The 20657-nt window shown below is 40.1% G+C and overlaps 1 protein-coding gene across 7 annotated transcripts in view; it reads right to left on the bottom strand.

Annotated features, from left to right (window-relative positions):
* Positions 1-20657, bottom strand: part of SNF4Agamma (SNF4/AMP-activated protein kinase gamma subunit) — a 998728-nt gene that overhangs the window by 242327 nt on the left and 735744 nt on the right. For all 7 annotated transcript variants that reach the window (XM_070085706.1, XM_053773265.2, XM_053773263.2 and 4 more), the window contains one exon: positions 8472-8487. In XM_070085706.1, the coding sequence (XP_069941807.1) occupies positions 8472-8487 (16 nt within the window). The remainder of the gene's footprint in view (positions 1-8471; positions 8488-20657) is intronic.

The following is a 20657-nucleotide window of genomic DNA, read 5'->3' as shown; positions in this document are numbered from 1 at the left end:
GCCTAGATCCAGGTAAGCCAGAAATTTCTTTTTGAGGAGTTACCTATCACTTGCTGCCTCCTGTTTTAAGTTATTTCAAAGATGAACTACCCTGCCAAGAATTTTTTTTAATATCCCTCCAGCTTCACTTTATCCCTGTTGCAGGTACCTATTCTTTCATCTTTTATAACTTTGTATGTATGGTTATCGTCTCCTCTTTTTCTGCTAGCGTGGCCATCTTTAGTATTTTCTGCTTTTCAGCATATATTTATTTTCCCTTTAAACCTTGTAGCCATCTGGACCTTTTCTAATTCATCCATTGCTTTTGCCAGGGGTGACCACCAAATAACCACTACATATTCCAATTTTGGTTTAATATATGTTGTCAACAGCTTTTCAGAATTTCTCCTTCAACAAAGTTGAAAGCAACTTTATAATTTGCCAGTTTATATCTTCGCCAGTTTATATTCTGTCTCATAATTTCAGTATTTTGTTATGCAGTCTATATTATGCATGTGGCACGATTCCTACCACTTTCATTACATGACATGTATCAAGTAACTTCAACTTTCATTATCCGTCGTCCTACAGACATTTACGTAGTCCAGTTTATTATTTACTTTGCGAAAGATTTTTGCATCCGCAAACACAGTCAAATAGTCTTTATTCCTTTCAGTAATATATATATATATATATATATATATATATATATATATATATATATATATATATATATATATATATATATATATATATATATATATATATATATATATATATATATATATATATATATTATATATAATTAAAAAAATCATTATTAGGGCAAGTACGGAGCCTTGTGACTCTATTCTTTGTGTTTGTGTGCGCGCGAGTAAGAGGCATTCATTCCATGTAAAATCTTCGGAAAAAAAAAACATACGTCTAACATTAAGATGCGAGTTACAATAAACATTCAGTTAACTCTAAAATTCATAAAGGTTAAGTATATCGTCTTGTTATGATAATGCTTTATCAAACAGAGTATTTTTTTAAGTCAAGGCCCTGGACGTCTACCTCAGCTGCGAATCCTCTACTTTACCATACGTTAGGTTACTGTTATCTTATATTACGATAGGTTTCATTAATGTCACGTAATTTTGTTTTGATTCTGAATTATCTAAAACTGCACTAACCCTCAGCTGATGATCCTGGTTTTATGTTTGTTTGTAAGAAATTTTGGTTAATGTGGACTAAATTAAATGTCTGATGAGGAAGACTTGAGCACTGAGACAACTTGAGCACTGAGACAACTTGAGCACTGAGACAACTTGAGCAGAGACAACGTAAGCACTGAGACAACTTTAGAACTGAAGCTTCACGCCTGACACTCGAACATAAAAACACCTGATAACATTATCTATATATTATCAGTTAAAAGATACTGTGAACATATACGTGGTAGCTGGCTGCTGGTGGTGGCCAGGTAGGTGGTGATGGTCTAATACACCTTGTTGTTAACAACATAAATATATAGTTTTCTACCTTTCGAGGTCGGTGCTTCTCTATATCAACAAAACAAAAACAATCTTAGTAGGGAGAACGCAGTATTCTTAGAGATGTCTGCATCATGACCACTAACTAGCAGACTTCCAAAATAGTAATAATGTCTAGTTGATCTATGATAATATATACACTAGCACGGGGAGTTACCAGCACATTCAAGTGTCTTTAAGAGGCAACTTGATAAATTCCTCATGTCAACTCTGGAGCTGTGGTGCACACGTTAAACTTGGTCTTGCTCTCACCAACAGCCTGACTGATGAGACCAACAAAAGGGAGACCTGGTCTGGAGCATTACACAGGGCTAGGCTTTAAGGTGAACTGAGGTAGCGTAACTATTGGTAGCCTGTAAATGAGCTGAGGTAGGGTAACAACTTGTAGCCTTTAAACTCAAGAGTACATAAAATAATACCTTCACTTCACATGTATAAGTATATAAACGTTTCGCTCACCAGAGTTTTATCAGTTGATAAAGCCAACAGTGAGGGGAAACGTTTCTGATAAAGACACCCAAGCGTTGCACCCATGTTTACATCAGTAGTGCTGACAAATTTCAAATTATTGTGTGATTTGTTTGACCAGACAGCTTAGATATGGAACTCTTACTAATGGAGTCGCTAGATTTTGCCACAGAAGTGGCTAGTTTATTGTGCACTCCATATCCATCCTGTGGATGGTAGCGCAAGAGCATATGGATACACAAAAGATCTAGGAACTAGGCCCCAAAAGGGTTTACAAGGGCACATCTATCGGATATAATTATATCTACAGTTCACTTGCTTGTTACAAGCAAATTAGGAAAGTTTCTTAATATATCCGGTATCTTATTTTCATTAATAAGAAAGGAGTCGTTAGAGGCAGCAATTAACATGGTTATGGTGTAATTCATGATAGGTAGTGGTGCGATTACTTAAGTGTGACGCTGAAAGTTGAGAAACATCAGTAATAATGTGGAGGTGAGTACAGGTTTGGAGGTGTGGCCACCAGCTTAGGTTGCTGGCCGCGGAGGCTGCCAACACCAGCTACTACAGCACTGCCAACATTAATACCACCAACCACCACAACACTATCAGCAGAAGTAACACAACCACCACAACACTATCAGCAGAAGTAACACAACCACCACAACACTATCAGCAGAAGTAACACAACCACCACAACACTATCAGCAGAAGTAACACAACCACCACAACACTATCAACACTAATACCACAAACCACCACAACACTGCCAACACTAATACCACCAACCACCACAACACTGTCAACACTAATACCACCAACCACCACAACACTGTCAACACTAATACCACCAACCACCACAACACTACCAACACTAATACCACAAACCATCACAACACTGCCAACACTAATACTACCAACCACCACAATACTGCTAACACTAACATTACCAACCACCAGCCTCCAGAACACAACCAACCACTACAATACTGCCAACACTACCACTACCAGCGCACATGAACATTGCCAACACTACCACTACCAACCATCAGCCACAACACTGCTAACACTACCACTATCAACCACCAGCCACCAAAGCACTGCCAACACTACCATTACCAACATTCAAATAAAACCACGACGCAACACAAATGTTCCACATTTTCGTCTTCTCTGCCGTCGCAACTTAAACCCGTGAATCAGCTAGACATGGTTCCCTGGATCATCGCCCCTGCGGCCCAATCCCAAATTGACCCGATCAGCCGCCTGCTGCTGGCTCGCTGTACACAATCCGACTATTATTTATTTTGATTTAAATTGTCACAGGTAGAAAGCGTTAGAACACAAACGGTGTATAGTATTTTGAGGACACTGTTTAAGGTTACCAGCTCTCAAGACAAAATATAACTCGGGGTCACTGTGAGTCGACATTTTAGTTCTATGCTGGAGGCTACAAATGCAAATATAAATGACTTGTGACTCTGGAAATGTCACAGAAACCTCCTCTAATGCCTCATATCTATTTTTTTGTGTGTGCAACTGTGAAGGTGTGTGGCGATACATGGCAGCTGCCACTGGTGGTTGGTTGCCAGCTTGCAGATCATTCTGCCATCGGCAGGATTAACGTTCACATTTTAACGTTGCGAGTTTTTCACCACTATCTCGTTACCAGACGTAACGCGGTAGTTTTTTTTTAATTTATGTGTGGTTAAACCCAACTCAATGAAACCTAACCTAAATAACTGACCCTAAATTAACCAAACAACTAAAACAAAGAAATGTGAAGCCAGCAGCTGCAATACAACACAGGTGGTAATACCAAAGTATTATTATGGTTGTAATTAAATCAAGGTTGTGTTACAATGTTTCTCGTTAAGATATCAACCTAAATACTTATTCATCATATTACGCTACAACAATTCAGTCGACAGTTATTTTAAATACGTACCTCAGAGCTTATCTAAATATTAAATTAAAGGTTTTTCAATACTGTTTAACTTTTCGAAGTTGGAATGAATAAAATTCTCACTTTTTCAAATTTTAGTAATTAACAAGTATACAATTTTTGTTAAGAATAAACATAAGTTTAGTTCTAAAATCCTCATATTTCATTGAGTCAACTTTTGAACAGAGAAGTTCAGTGTTCAGCCTTGAACAAAGGAACATTTGTCGTATCTGCAGTGAAGAATACTGAACCTGTGTGATATTTACCCTGAACAAACACCTGTGTCACAAGTGTCAGTCTTGCCCAGGAGCTCACGTCCTGTGTGTTAACACAGTAACAGAGCACCAGGCGCTCTTAAAGAGTTCTTAATATCACAACTAGATACAGCACAGTGTGCGGCCACTCTGACCTCTACACAGGTTACAGCACCCACTGTACTGACCTAACACCCACTACAATGGATTTGGTTTTACTGTTGCACGGATGGGTTTCCAGTGGCATTTTATCACACTGTCAGTCTTAACTAGAAGACTAGTAGAGCGATGAGGATATCGTTGAATATTCCGCTACGAGTTGCTACGGCAGCTTTAAAGGTTACCATAAAGCTGGCAAGCTTCGTGGACGGGCTCAACACTCCAGCAACACCTAGATTGATTTCAGTTTGCTAGCTAATACCTTAATTATTGCAGTGAGAGGCAGGCATTAACACTGGTTCATTATTACTTGTTAAGCCTCAGAGCAACCATGACAGCCTCGTACAAACACATCTTAAGTTAATGCAGCTCCTCATGAGGCTTCATCCAGCTTCATTACCAGTGTTAAGTCAAGACAGTAACTAAAGCTTCTCGCTTTCTTGCACTTCTCTACCTCGGGTCATATCTTCATAATCTACAATTACAGTCAACTCTCTCATCAAGCTCCTCCATCTAGTGATTTTTTTTTTTGTAAATATGATTGAAAAAGTGCATCCAAAATTAATTAGAACATGGAAAAGCCTTCATAGTACATACTATTAAATTTTCGACGTACTTTTTCAATCGCAATCATGAAAAATGAACGAAATAAGGGAGGTGATTGTACACACATTACCTGTGACAGGTATCAAGTGTTTTTCTCTGCTCTCGCAGTAGACTTAAGTTTATGGTTGGCGTGTAACCATGAGTGTTCTCACGTGCCAGCAGCACCAGCAGGTGTCATCTCAGACTTTTTTGTCGTAGAAGTGTCACTCTCTAGCATTCTAATCATAACTACAAGTGAACCGACAAGACTAAACAAAAGATACAATGAAGATCTTTAATCAGCTGCCATATTTAAAAGCCAAAATAGTCACGTATGACATAAAATACCTAAGTAAAAAACCCAGAACTTATAAACATAAGAGTACACACACAGTTACACTAATAAACGTTAACATAACTAACAGTAACACTAACACACACTAACATAGTTGCATTAACACCAACACACACAGTTACACTAACATAGCTACACTAACAAACACAGTTACATAAACAAATAGTTACGCTAACAGCTACACTAACAAATGCAGTTACACTAACAAACAGATAAGATAAGATAAGATTTCGTTAGGATTTTTAACCCCGGGGGGTTAGCCACCCAGGATAACCCAAGAAAGTCAGTGCGTCATCGAGGACTGTCTAACTTATTTCCATTGGGGTCCTTAATCTTGTCCCCCAGGATGCGACCCACACCAGTCGACTAACACCCAGGTACCTATTTGCTGCTAGGTGAACAGGACAACAAGTGTAAGGAAACGTGTCGAAATGTTTCCACCCGCCGGGAATCAAACCCGGGTCCTCCGTGTGTGAAGCGGGAGCTTTAGCCACCAGGCCACCGGGCCACATTAACAGTTACACTAATAAACAGTTACACTAACAAAGTTACACTAACATAGCTACACTAACAAACACAATTACACTAACACAGTTCCACTAACAAATAGTTCCACTAACAATATGTACTTGCTCAGCTATCAAAACTTTGGAGTCCAGTCCCTGGACCAATTACGTACCTCTGTAATCTTTTGACTACCGCCCACAGGATGGGTATGGGGTGCGTAATAAACATATTAAACTAAAAACTAACAATATGTACACCAACACGACCTACAACCCTAACCCATGCTGTACTAACCCATGCTGCACTAATCCATACTGTGCTAACCTATGCTGTACTAACCCATGCTGTACTAATCCATGCTGTGCTACCCATGTTGTACTAATCCATGCTGTACTAGCCTACGCTGTGCTAACCCATGCTATACTAACCTATGCTGTGCTAATCTATGCTGTGCTAACCCATGCAGTGCCAACCCATGCTGTAATACCCTATGCAGTACTAACCCATGCTGTGCTAACCCATGCTGTACTATTCCATGCTGTGCTAACCCATGCTGTACTAACCTATGCTGTGCTAACCCATACTGTGCCAACCCATGCTGTAATATCCTATGCAGTACTAACCCATACTGTGCTAACCCATGCTGTACTAACTCATGCTGTGTCAACTCATGCTGTGCTAACCCATGCTGTACTAATGTACTAACCCATGCTGTGCCAACCCATGCTGTACTAACCTATGGTGTATCAACCCATGCTGTGCCAACCGATGTTGTACTATCCTATGCAGCACTAACCCATGCTGTGTTAACCCATGCTGTACTAACCCATGCTGTACCAACCCATGCTGTACCAACCCATGCTGTACTAACCTATGGTGTACCAACCCATTCTGTACTAACCTATGGTGTACCAACCCATGCTGTACTAACCTATGGTGTACCAAACCATGCTGTACTAACCCATGCTGTGCCAACCCTTGCTGTATTAACCCATGCTGTACCAACCCATGCTGTGCTAACACATGCTGTTTACCCATGCTGTGCTGACACATGCTGTGCTAACCCATGCTATAACACATGTGCTAACCCATGTTATAACACATGTGCTAACCCATGCTATAACACATGTGCTAACCCATGCTATAACACATGTGCTAACCCATGCTATAACACATGTGCTAACCCATGCTATAACACATGTGCTAACCTATGCTATAACACATGTGCTAACCCATGCTATAACACATGTGCTAACCCATGCTATAACACATGTGCTAACCCATGCTATAACACATGTGCTAACCCATGCTATAACATGTGCTAACCCATGCTATAACACATGTGCTAACCCATGCTATAACACATGTGCTAACCCATGCTATAACATGTGCTAACCCATGCTATAACACATGTGCTAACCCATGCTATAACACATGTGCTAACCCATGCTATAACACATGTGCTAACCCATGCTATAACACATGTGCTAACCCATGCTATAACACATGTGCTAACCCATGCTATAACACATGTGCTAACCCATGCTATAACACATGTGCTAACCCATGCTATAACACATGTGCTAACCTATGCTATAACACATGTGCTAACCTATGCTGGCAGGAGAACAACACAACAATAAAAAGTAATTAAAAGAAGTGCTTCATCACTTATTATGCAGTGTTACCATCTTATATACAGTGTTACCATCTTATATACAGTGTTACCATCTTATATAGTGTTACCATCTTATATACAGTGTTACCATCTTATATACAGTGTTACCATCTTATATACAGTGTTACCATCTTATATACAGTGTTACCATCTTATATAGTGTTACCATCTTATATACAGTGTTACCATCTTATATACAGTGTTACCATCTTATATACATTGTTACCATCTTATATATAGTATTACCATCTAATATACAGTATTACCATCTTATATACAGTGTTACCATCTTATATACAGTGTTCCCATCTTATATACAGTTTTACCATCTCAGTGTTACCATCTCATATACAGTGTTACCGTCTTACATACAGTGTTACCATCTTATATACAGTGTTATCATCTTATATACAGTGTTACCACCTTATATACAGTGTTACCACCTTATATACAGTGTTACCACATTATCTACAGTAGAGTTACCATTTTATCTGCAGTGTTACCAGCTTATCTACAGTAGAGTTACCACTTTATCTGCAGTATTACCAGCTTTTCTACAGTAGAGTTACCATTTTATCTGCAGTGTTACCAGCTTATCTACAGTTGAGTTACCACTTTATCTGCAGTATTACCAGCTTTTCTACAGCAGAGTTACCAATTTATCTGCAGTGTTACCAGCTTATCTACAGCAGGGTTACCATTTTATCTACAGTGTTACCAGGTTATCTATAGTACACTTACCAGGTTATCTACAGTACAGTTACCATCTTATCTACGATGTTACTCTGTCTACTATGTGATCATGTTGTCTACAGTGTTACTATGAAATGCAGGTTCCACACCCACACCCACACATACACTATGTGTGCGTGCGTGTGTACTCACCTAATTGTGGTTGTAGGGGTCGATTCATAGCTCCTGGCCCCGCTTCTTCACTGGTGTGTGTGTGTGTGTGTGTGTGTGTGTGTGTACGTACTTACGTGCACACGCCGCCGCCAGGACTCACCTTTGTCACCAAATTTCTGAAACACAAAAAGTATTCAATTAGAAACAAAGTTCAACTCAGCTGTTGATGAGGTAGACAATGATACAAAAACTTTGGTTACTGTGTCATCAGCTCCTTCAGTAAATGCTCAGGACAAAATAAGAGAAGTTATCAGAGTACCCATGAATAATCAGCAGCCTTGCGCGCGCGCGCACACACACACCGGAAGCAGATTGTTTGATTATTCAAGGGAGAAATGTATTGTTTGGAGTGGAGGACACTGCCCTCCAGGGTCTGGCAGCACTCTCCAAAAAGTCTAGAAGACAAGCACAGGCAAGTTGACACAAGTACATCCTCCACGGTGGAAGTGAAGAAAAGAAACAACGCCTTCGTGTGAACCTGGAAGATCCTTGATGGAGGTCAACACTCTCAGACAACAACACTGGTGTTTCATGACAATCATGACACAGGTCACTAGGACAACACTGGTGCTGCAATTCACCTGACATAGGTCACTGTGAGCCAACACTGGTGTTACATAACGGTCATGACATCTGACACAGGTGACTGTACCAACACTGGTGCTTCATGACAATCATGACACATATGTTACATTACAGTAACGTATGGTACTTGTTAAAGCTTGGGTATGAGGTACGTGATAAAGCCTAGGTACTAAGTACTTGTTAAAGTCTGGGTACTAGGTACTTATTGAAGTCTGGGTACTAGTTACTTCTTAAAGTGCGTACTAGTTACTTGCTAAAGTCTCGGTACTAGGAACTTGCTAAAGTCTGGGTACTAGGTACTTATTGAAGTCTGGGTATTAGTTACTTCTTTAAGTGCGTACTAGTTACTTGCTAAAGTCTGGGTACTAGGAACTTGCTAAAGTCTGGGTACTAGGTACTTGCTAAAGTCTGGGTACTAGGTACTTATTAAAGTCTGGGTACTAGGTACTTGTTAAAGTCTGCGTACTAGTTACTTGCTAAAGTCTGGGTACTAGGAACTTGCTAAAGTCTGGGTACTAGGTACTTGCTAAAGTCTGGGTACTAGGTACTTATTGAAGTCTGGGTACTAGTTACTTCTTAAAGTCTGCATACTAGTTACTTGCTAAAGTCTGGGTACTTGATAAAACCTCGCGATGGTGAAAAATCGTGATAATAAATGTCTCACTTTGCTGTATCTTTTTGATCATTTCTGAGCTCAGTTGTGACTTGATAATGGCCGAGGATATTTGGTTCAAGACGGATGGTTCAGCTTTCTCTATAAGTGCCGGTCTTCGATGACTGGTTAGCACCGCCAAGTACAAGTGACAAGTACTTCCAGCGCTTGTCAGTGTTCCGCTGCATGCTGGGCTGCCTCTTATAAATTACAATAACTATTTCTTAAAGCACCTTTTGGTACACGTCTGCCACGTGTCATGATAATTATTAACAGTTTGTTATAGACACTTCCTCGATGTCCCATTGTTTCTTAAATATTAAGGCCACACCCTCTTCCTTACTTTCCTCATATGTTAATTCCTTGGATATAATGGAATTATCATTCTCGCACTCAACTAACTGCAGTCACCAGGATGTACTCACCTATTAGTATCTGAAGGGATGTGAGGGGTCTGTGAGTGAGGGGAGTATGTGTGTGGGTCTGTGTGGGTGTGTGAGGGGGTGTGGGGGTGCGTGAGTGGGGTGGGGGTGTAAAGGGTGTGTGAGGGGGGCGTGGGGGTGTAAAGGGTGTGTGAGGGGGGCGTGGGGGTGTAAAGGGTGTGTGAGGGGGTGTGGGGGTGTAATGGGTGTGTTAAGGGAGTGGGGTTGGTGGGTTGATGAGGGGGTGAGTTAAGGGAGTGGGGCTGGTGGGTTGATGAGGGGGTGAGTAATTCCAGTTTTGTAGATACATAACGGAGTCAGTTTGTATTGGTCCGACTCTTTAATAACTTTAAGGCATAAATGTATAAAGGTTTACAAGTGTGTCAGCACAAACTTCCTCTCTGATCACATTCTAGCCACCACCATTCTTGGAAGGAATGGTCCCAAATCTGCACACAGAAATCACTCCCTACGAAAGTAAAAGAATGGGCAGGCGATGCAAAATGCCGCCAATAAAAAGTAGGGGCGCCATTGGTACACTAAAAGAAAACACCATAAGTGTCCGGGGCCCAAAACTGTTCAACAGCCTCCCATCAAGCATTAGGGGAATTGCCAATAAACCCCTGGCTGCCTTCAAGAGAGAGCTGGACAGATACCTAAAGTCAGTGCCGGATCAGCCGGGCTGTGGCTCGTACGTTGGACTGCGTGCGGCCAGCAGTAACAGCCTAGTTGATCAGGCCCTGATCCATCGGGAGGCCTGGTCATGGACCGGGCCGCGGGGGCGTTGATCCCCGGAATAACCTCCAGGTAACCTCCAGGTAACCACCATCCACCTCGTTCATCAAAACGCAGTATCGTTTCTGCCAGCCAGGCTTCTTTCTTATTTTTGGATAAATTGTTTAAAAAATATTTTTATGCATTGTGTTTACTTTTTTAAATCCAAAGCAACACTTCATTTTAAATAGCCTCTTTTGGAACTGCTTCACACAGTTATAATTACATAATCCAGTCCATCTTATATATTTATGTTCACTTACTTAGGTCATTCATTACATAAATAATCTTTGGTCGTATATTCTAAGACGTAAAACGAGCGGTGAGGAGGCGCAAAAGGATGAGTGACTATTAAACAAAATAAATTCTGAAGAGATTAATATACAAGTTGAGAAAGCCTGGGGAGAAAATGAACTTGGCAGTTAAAAACGAAAGAGAGGGGATGTTAAATGGAGAGAATAGGCTGATAAATGTTAGATGGAGAGAAGAGCCTGATGGATGTTAGATGGAGATAACAGCCTGAGTTACTAAATACTGATGGTGAAAGGGAGATGGTAATTTTATGCACTGCGCAGGGAGAAATAACATGTCGTAAGAGTGAGGAGGAGCCAGAGGCGAGTGTGTGGGAAGTGCGTAAGGCAGTGGCCAGAATGAAAGGAGGGTAAAGAAGCTGTGACAAATGGGATTATGACTAAGATGTTAAAAACAGATGGTGATGTAATTTAGGAGTAGTTGGTGAATCTGTTCAATATATATGCATGGAATAAGAGAAATTACCTAACGATTAGCAGAGAGCAGGCACAGTGTATTTGTATAAGAGGGAAATGAGACTGACAAAAAAACTGTAATAATTATTGGGGTATAAGTCTGTTGAGTATACCGGGTAGAGAGTATTGTAGATTTGTTGCTGAAACAGTCTGGGGTAAGGCAGAAAGTAGTATTGCAGAGGAGGAACATGGAGGGTTTAGGAAGGGTAGGGGATGTGTAGAACAGGGGTTTACGTTGGAGCATCTAAGTGAACACTGCTTAAAGGTAACGAACCGTTTGTTGCAATTATGTTTTTAGAAAAGGCATATGATAGGGCGGACAGGGAAACACGTGGGCGATGTTACAAATGTATGGAATAGATAGAGGGTTCCTAAAAAAAAGTAGAGTGTTTTTATGTGGATAGCGACATTCAGGTTACGGTTTGTAGATCAGAATGAGATTTTCCGGTAAAAGTAGGCCTTAGACAGAGATGTGTGATGTCACCATAGCTGTTTAACATATTTATCGATGAGGTTGTAAAAGAAGTGAATGATAGGGTGTTGGGGAAAGGTGTGGGATTAAAAGAGAGTGAATTTGATACGAAGTGAGAGATTTCACAATTGCTCTTTGCTGATGACACAGTTCTTTTGAGAGATTCCGAAGAGAAGTTGGAATGGTTGGTGGAGGAATTACGGACGGTATGTAAAAAAAAAAAAACTAAAAATCAACATAGAAAAGAGCAAAGTGGTAAGAGTAACAAAAAGTTTACGCAGTGAATAACTGGAGGAAACAAATTTAGATACTTGGAAGTCTCCTTGTCAGCAGACGGTTCGCCTCGTCTATGAAAGATGAGGCGAACGATGAAAGGGAAAAAATTAGGTTGAGAATTGGGTCATCTGTGGAAAGAAAGACGTTTAAGTATTAGGACAAAATGAAGAATGTACCAAGGTATGGTGGTACTCTAGTAATTTGTATAGTGTAAGGTACAGACATTGCAGCGAAGAGGATACTAGAGGGAGAGATGTGTTTGGAAGTAATGTCTGGTGTCAACATGTCGGTTCTCTGAACCATTCATCTACAAATGTCTGGTGTGTATATTATGCAGAGAATTCAGAGTGTAGAAATTAGAAGTCGAAGGGCTGGGAACACTTGTCGAGGTGGTTTGGGTATATAGAGAATATGGAGCAGAATAGAAAGACTAAAAGGGTGCATAAATGTGGGATGGAAGGAAGGAGGGTTAGGGAGCGTCCCTGGAAGGTTGGGGCAAGGGGGGCATAAAAGAGGTTATGAGAGCCAGAGCATCCAGCAAGCTTGTTTAAGTGCGATAGATCGAAGTGGAGATAAATGTTTATGGTTCGACATGCTGTTTGAGTGTGAGATACATTTACGAAAAGGTTCAGGAAAAACCGGCTACCTGGATTTCATTCCTGGAGGTGGGAAATACTGCGACAGCACTCTGAAAGAAAGCTGGGGATGTTGCGGTTCATGTCATTGGAAATGTGATGTCTGCACATATTTGGCACGACAGCTATTGAATGAATGATGGCGGAAATATTCACCCCCCCCCTTTATTTAGATCACCTTGGTGAGAGACAAACGGTTTAGTATAAAAATGTGGATGTAAATGAAGTTTTAAAATTTCGTCACATTTGTTGACCTCTCTCACTGCAGATGACCTCTCTAGAACAGAAGGTCTAGGAAAGACGTATATTGACCTCTCTTACTAGAGTTGCCTCTTTAATATGATGGTAGATAAAAAAAACTTAATAGAGTATGTATTTTAGTCTGTATCACTTATTGTTCACGCCAGGTTCACAGTTCACCACACACACACACACACACACACACACACACACACACACACACACACACACACACACACACACACACACACACACACACACAGAGGGTCACACTACGTGCAGGAATTCTACACACTTCACAAGCTAGAGCCAAGACACTTTCCTGCTGCTCCTTAAACACACACTCCCCAAAATAACTAAGTGTTCACACACACACACACACACACACACACACACACACACACACACACACACACACACACACACACACACATGCACATGCACACATGCACACATGCACACATGCCCACATGCACACATGCACACATGCACACATGCACACATGCACACACACATGCACACACATGCACACACACACACACACACACACACACACACACACACGTACGCAGTATCTAGGGCAGTCCAACTCAAACACCAGCTATATATTTTTTATTATTATAATATATATATATATATATATATATATATATATATATATATATATATATATATATATATATATATATATATATGAGAGAGAGAGAGAGAGAGAGAGAGAGGGAGAGAGAGCGATGTGTTAAGAAAAGAGAGATGGCGGCAGCAGCAGCAGTGTGAGAAACTTGACTGGTTTCAGGCATTTTTGTTGCTTCGCAGCCTGGTCTTAGAATAGGCTTCATTGCTGATTGCCTGTTCAACCAGGCTGTTACTTTAGCAACCCGCTGGTCAACCTAGCTCAACACACTCAGTATCCTTGGTTCACTAGCGGTCTTCCCGATTCACATGTATCAATACACCAATGGTCAATTGCACCACAATATCCCCGCCCATGCTTCAGAGTGGACGCAGCGTACTTCCCACCTCAGAATTCAAGATAGGCTAACCAATTTGGGTGAATCCTATGTTTACACTCCAACAACATGTAACCTCCCCCCCCCCTTTCAAAAAAATATTATTTTCACTCGGATGTAAGACGCGCATGATGACTAATGGATGCTGATGCTCCCACCTCTTACAACTCTCTTTCACACTTTCTTTCAGCTTTCTTGAGACGAACGTTCCTACACTTCCCATCCATCCCTCATTTGCACTTACCTACCTTGTTTCAGCCTTTCAGCATTACATATAAATAATTCCGTGGGTCACTATGTAGATTTGGGACCAATTCCTTCAGAATTTTCTGGTTGTAAATCATGATGTACCTTTCTCGCCTATATTCCAAGGAGTACAGTTTGAGGGACTTCAAGTGTTCCTGATAAATTGGGTGCTTGACTGAATTTGTATAGGCAGTGAACGTTCTCTAAGTTTTTCTGATCTTTAATTTCGTCTGCTTGGAAAGGGACTGTTAGCGTACAGCAATATTCCAGTCTAAAGAGAAGTGACCTAACGAGTATCACCAACAGTTTTGCATTCCTTGTTTCGAAGGTTCTAGTTATCCAACCCATCATTTTCCTCGTGACTGTGATGCAACACTTGTGATTCTGAAATATATGAGCTTCTGACATAATCGCTTCCAAATCCCGTACATTAATCTTTTTCCCTAATAAGAAGTTTGTTTTATACTCTATTCTAGTTATTATTTCCTCAATTTTTCCATCATACAGTTTTATGTGCATCTTCTCCCTCTCTTAATTGTATATACCTGGAGCAACACACTTCTAGTACCACTGAGCTCATCCTCTCGAAACACTCCTTAAAATCTGTAACTCATACTACTTTCCCAGCATATTTTAGTAAATTCATGGCTTGTTTGGTCCTACTTAATATAATGTTGAAACTGAATTTGTTGAATACATCCTCATAATTATTTGTGTTGGGCTGCATAAGTGTATATGGAAGTCATAATTTCAATCAAGCTGTGAAGAGTTTGTGTTTAACACTGTTATGTTCCCTAACACAGCTTCATTATTTATGAATACAAGGTCAAGGGTATTTTCCAAACTCGTCGGTTCCACTATTTGCTGACTTAATTCAAATTTATCAGAGTTCTAACAGTTCATTTGTGTGTGACTGTTCATCCAGACTGCCGCCTGTGACTTTCTGCTTTTATAGCACTTAATATATTATTCTTCCACGTGCGGTGTCTTAATTTGAAATCAACAAACAACAAGAGTTTGAGACAGTCGGGTTTGCAAGATTTTCAAGAGCTGATCTTTTAACTACCGCGAAGTTGCATCTGGTGGCTTACATAAAAAAAATAACTACATTTCGATTTTCGATTTTCATTTTTAAAATTTCGATTACATTATTTGTGGTGATAAGTAGTCCTGTAGTTTACTTTTTTGGGTCGCATTTACTTTTTTGGGGTCGCATCTAAGAAATTAGTAACCAGGAATTCAGGTGTCTGTGAAGCTGCAAACATTGCATTAGATTCAATACGGGTCGACAAATTTCAAATTATTTTGCGCTTCGGAGAAAAAAACAAAAGGTATTTCACTCTATGGTCTTTGTGAAGATGAAAACGAAAATGTCCATCATAACAAACTGCTGCCTAAAAGAAATTGCATGTATTTTTTTTTTAAACTATTACGCATTATGCCTAAAGGAAATTGTGTGTGTGTGTGTGTGTGTGTGTGTGTGTGTGTGTGTGTGTGTGTGTCTGTGTGTGTGTGTGTGTGTGTGTGTGTGTGTGTGTGTGTGTGTCTGTATGTGTGTGTGGGGGGGGGGTCAATCAAGAATCTTTCCTTCCCAGGTCAAACATAACAGCAACCGGCCTGAGTCTATATCTTCATAAATAGAATAAATTTTCAATTTTAAGCATCAATTTTGTATTCAGTGACGCAAAATTAGTAAAGAATGACTAGTTTTATTTCCGAAGCTGTTTTATTATTGACCAGCAGTGTAATAACAATATTTTGTTGTTGTTGCTTGGTGAAAGACTATGTTTTCCAAAGTAATGTTATTTCATTTGTTATGCTCTTTTCTTGTTGGCCAAAAATATGAGAACAACGGGATAAAATGCGAGAGTAACAATTATAAGCAGCAAGTCCTGGTTCAACTTCTTAAAGATGAGACCATCAAATTTCTTCCTGTTTTTCTCGTGTGTGTGTTGGGGGGGGGGGAGGAGGGAGAAGAACAAGCCACACGAGGACGGAAATCTTTAGCTCAGAGCTAGGACATATATATATATATATATATATATATATATATATATATATATATATATATATATATATATATATATATATATATTATAGTAGTAGGTTGGTAGACAGCAACCACCCAGGGAGGTACTACCGTCCTGCCAAGTGAGTGTAAAACGAAAGCCTGTGATTGTTTTACATGATGGTAGGATTGCTGATGTCTTTTGTCTGTCTCATAAATATGCAAGATTACAGGCATGTCTTGCTACTTCTACTTACACTTAGGTCATACTACACATACATGTACACATTTATTCATATATATATATATATATATATTAAGAAGATATGAGTACCAAGAATGCAACAACCACCACAATGAATTGTGAACTGAATTTTTGAAAGGCTTCGTGTGATAAAACGCAATTCACTGGGGTGATTCATGTATATATGTACGTATGCATGTGTACGTATGTAGGTATGCGAGTATGTATGTATGTAAGAATGTATGTACACCTGTGATATATCTATTTAAAGTATGACAATGAAAACAATATAAGAGGTTATCAAAGTACGTAAGAATGAAGAACAAGATAGTAGAACAATTAACAAGATGCGCAGCTTCAATAATGCTTATACTAATACTTGTAAATGATACCAGGTCAGCTCAACACTCACAGCTCACAATGTTGTCAACATAACACTGCGTGAACGCTCATACCTCACAAAAGTGAACACACTGTGTGAACAAAGAGTTGTGTGAGCCACAGCCAAAGGTTCAAAAGTTATACTGGATCTGACTTTTATTTCTGAGAGCATGACTCTTGCCCTAAATTCATTTTTACTCGTGTAAATGTCAGTAGTTTCAGGGGTGGACGCTCCCCCGGCCTACTCTCAGGTATGGCGTACTAAACAGGAAATGTAATTTTACAGAAATAAGAAGTATTAAGTAACACAAAAACAGATATAAGTGTAGCATGCATACAAGTAAAAGTTTTCGAGATTTCTCTGTCCGTCTATGTGTTTTTGATACAGAAAAACAAATAACAGCACTCCTATGTAATGTAAATCATCTACTGTGTGGACTATATGATGTAAATAAACTAACTAGTGAACAAGATCATCTAATACTCTAGTTCAGTGTGTTATACAAAATTTATCAAGTCTTACATTGCTGGTAAGAAAATATAGTTAGTGTAAACAATTAATGTCTGATGACACTTTCATCTCATCTTAAGGTTAATAGTATTAAGGCCGTAATGAACACTGACTGCGTAATTAAGAACAAAATGGAAAAAAAGACGAATAAACTCTACAAAGCATTGCCAAATAAATAAATTGCAGACGTTTCGGTCAGTGTTAAAACACTATCAAAAACATGCACGTAGGACCGAATGTCTAGTTTCATTCCTAATGTGTATGTGTTAGCTGGGAAGTGTTGTAGCCACGATAGTGTGACAAATTCAGGAAGGCGTCAACAGATGACGTTGTGGCGTCAACAGATGACGTTGTAATGTAAATGTGACAAAATAGCCTATTACCTTCCTCATACATCTACGTTTTTCACTCCTCTTCACCTGCAGAACACAGTTGTGGTTATGTGGCATTATGAGAGTTTCTCAGTTAGCGGCGAGAGTGGGAACGAAATGTAGAGGTAGACGAGGTTAACAACTTTCTTCACCATGACCTTCCCCCCCTCCCGCCACACACACACACACACACACACACACACACACACACGGGGGAGGTGCCAGCAGCTGTGAATCGACACCTGCAACCACAAACAGGTAACATCACACACACCTCTCACTGCCTTGGGTAAGGGTTTCATCTCGGGTGTGTGTAGAGGCTTCGCTAATTATAAGTGTTGAAGTATTCCATATTTGTTACATTATCTGGTGTTGCCACACCTAGGTGTTCTGATGGCCACGTCACTGATAAAACTGTCGAAACACCAAGAATTTATCAGCAATGAAGGTAGAAAAAATTGTTAAGAGAGTGAGGTTAGCGCAAAACATCCACCTCACTAGTGGCCAGCAAGGCAATAATTGCTAGAATATTTGTAGCGTCTGAATCAACTTGTCAGCTGTGTGCTGGCTGAATTCAATACTGTGGATCAGACAAGAGAGAGAGAGAGAGAGAGAGAGAGAGAGAGAGAGAGAGAGAGAGAGAGAGAGAGAGAGTTACTAGTTGTCAAAAGCACTTGTAGATAGACACTTGGCCTCCTCTCCCCCGTCTATTTTTTTTTGTGTGTGTGTGTATGTGTGTGTAAGAGTTAGAGTGGGAAAGTAGTAAGTTCAAGCTTCTGAGCAAGTGTCTTAACTTTCGGTCTGCTGACGTGAACTAACGGTGTCGTATTTGGTGACAAATAACCCACACTTTGGAGAGGAAACTTTAAACGGCGTTTCGACTCATCCTGGACCATTATCAAGTTACACCTGTGCAAGCGAATGGGGAGATAATCATAAGACAGATCAAGTGAAGAAGTGATCATAAAGTCAGAAGGCAGGTCAAGTGGGTGGTGGTAGCAAGTTATTTATTTTCCTTAACAAACACTACAAGATTCATCTTTTACGTTATTTACTTCTTTCTTCCACTACTTTACTACTCTAATACATAGTTATATTAACAAAAATGTACAATACAAGAGTTTCTGTTCGTGAACCCATGTTGATGCTCTGTGATGACCTGAGTGGCATCAAGTTCCTTGTGCGACAAGAATTTCTCGTTCGTTAATCCGAGTTGTTGATCCTTGATGAATTCAGCAACTTCAAGGTGTTTCACTTGCCGCTGTTCTCACCATCAACAGCATTAGACACTCGTCAGGGATACTGTCAGCCTCCTTTCTTTTGTGTGTGTGTGTGTGTGTGTGTGTGTGTGTGTGTGTGTGTGTGTGTGTGTGTGTGTGTGTGTGTGTGTGTGTGTGTGTGTGTGAGCTAATGTAGGTAACAGCTATCAGCTAGCAAATAAAGGTAGAAATCCTTAACCTGATCTTGTAAAACCCTGTGTTAAAATAAAATAAAAAACAGACAGCCAGCTTGACGAAGATAAGCAGCACAAGTGATTACACTACAACATAAACTCATTGTAGAATTTACTAATATTTTACTGTCACTTCTGTGGTATTTCTATACAGAAACGATTAACAAGACAAACTCTTAACAAGAGGGAGCCTGTGCACAGGCGTCATCCCACAGTCGATAAGACAATGGATATAGTCCCACTCCATTAAGATGGCAGCAAAGCAAGAGTAAAGAATTATAGACCGATAGCTCTAACGTCCCACACAATGAAAAACCTTTGAAAGAGTTCTATGAAGCATGATCGCCTACCACTTGGATTCCCAACAACTGCACAACCCAGGGCAGGTCGCTCCTGCCTCTCGCAACTACTGGACCACTATGACATGAGGACAAACAAAATACAGATGAAGTGTACACAGACTCTGCAAAAACCTTCGACAAGTGCGATCAGGGTGTAATAGAGCACAAAAATGTGTGCTAAAGGAATAACTGAAAAAATGTTCAAATTAATCTTTAACTTACTAACAAACAGCCACAAGGAGTAAAGGTAGATAAATAACAAAAAGGCACAATACCGTGACTGGAACGATACACAAATAACCCGCACATAAAAGAGAGAAGCTTACGACGACGTTTCGGTCCGACTTGGACCATTGACAAACTCACACCGGTCCAAGTCGGACCGAAACGTCGTCGTAAGCTTCTCTCTTTTATATGAGTAAAGGTAGAGTTAAATCGGAGGCTGCCACATTGAAAAGCTCTGTTCCACAAAGTACAGTACTCACCCCACATCCTGTTCCTCATCCTCATATGTAAACCATAGCACCGTGCCTTCCTTTGTAGACGATACTAGAATCTACATGAGTGTGTCATCCACTGAGGACACGGTAAATCACCAAGCGGATATAAACCAAGTTTTCCAGTGGCCCACTGAAAACAATATGATGTTCAATGAGGACAAATTTTAGTTACTCAGTTATGGAAAACTTTAGGAAATAATAGCTACAAAGGAATCTAAAAAATTCTAACCATGCAATAGAGCGAAAAACTAATGTGAAGGCCTAAGGAATGATAATGTCAGAGGATCTCACCTTCAACGATCACAACGGTGTCATCACATCTGCGAGGAAAATGATAGGATGGATAATGAGAACTTTCAAAACGAGGGATGCAGTGCCAATGACGATCCTCTTTAGGT

This window comes from Cherax quadricarinatus, chromosome 17 (genome assembly GCF_038502225.1).
Source record: "Cherax quadricarinatus isolate ZL_2023a chromosome 17, ASM3850222v1, whole genome shotgun sequence".
Taxonomy (NCBI): domain Eukaryota; kingdom Metazoa; phylum Arthropoda; class Malacostraca; order Decapoda; family Parastacidae; genus Cherax; species Cherax quadricarinatus.
Note: the sequence above shows the minus strand (reverse complement) of the source record. Positions and strands in the feature narration are given on the sequence as shown.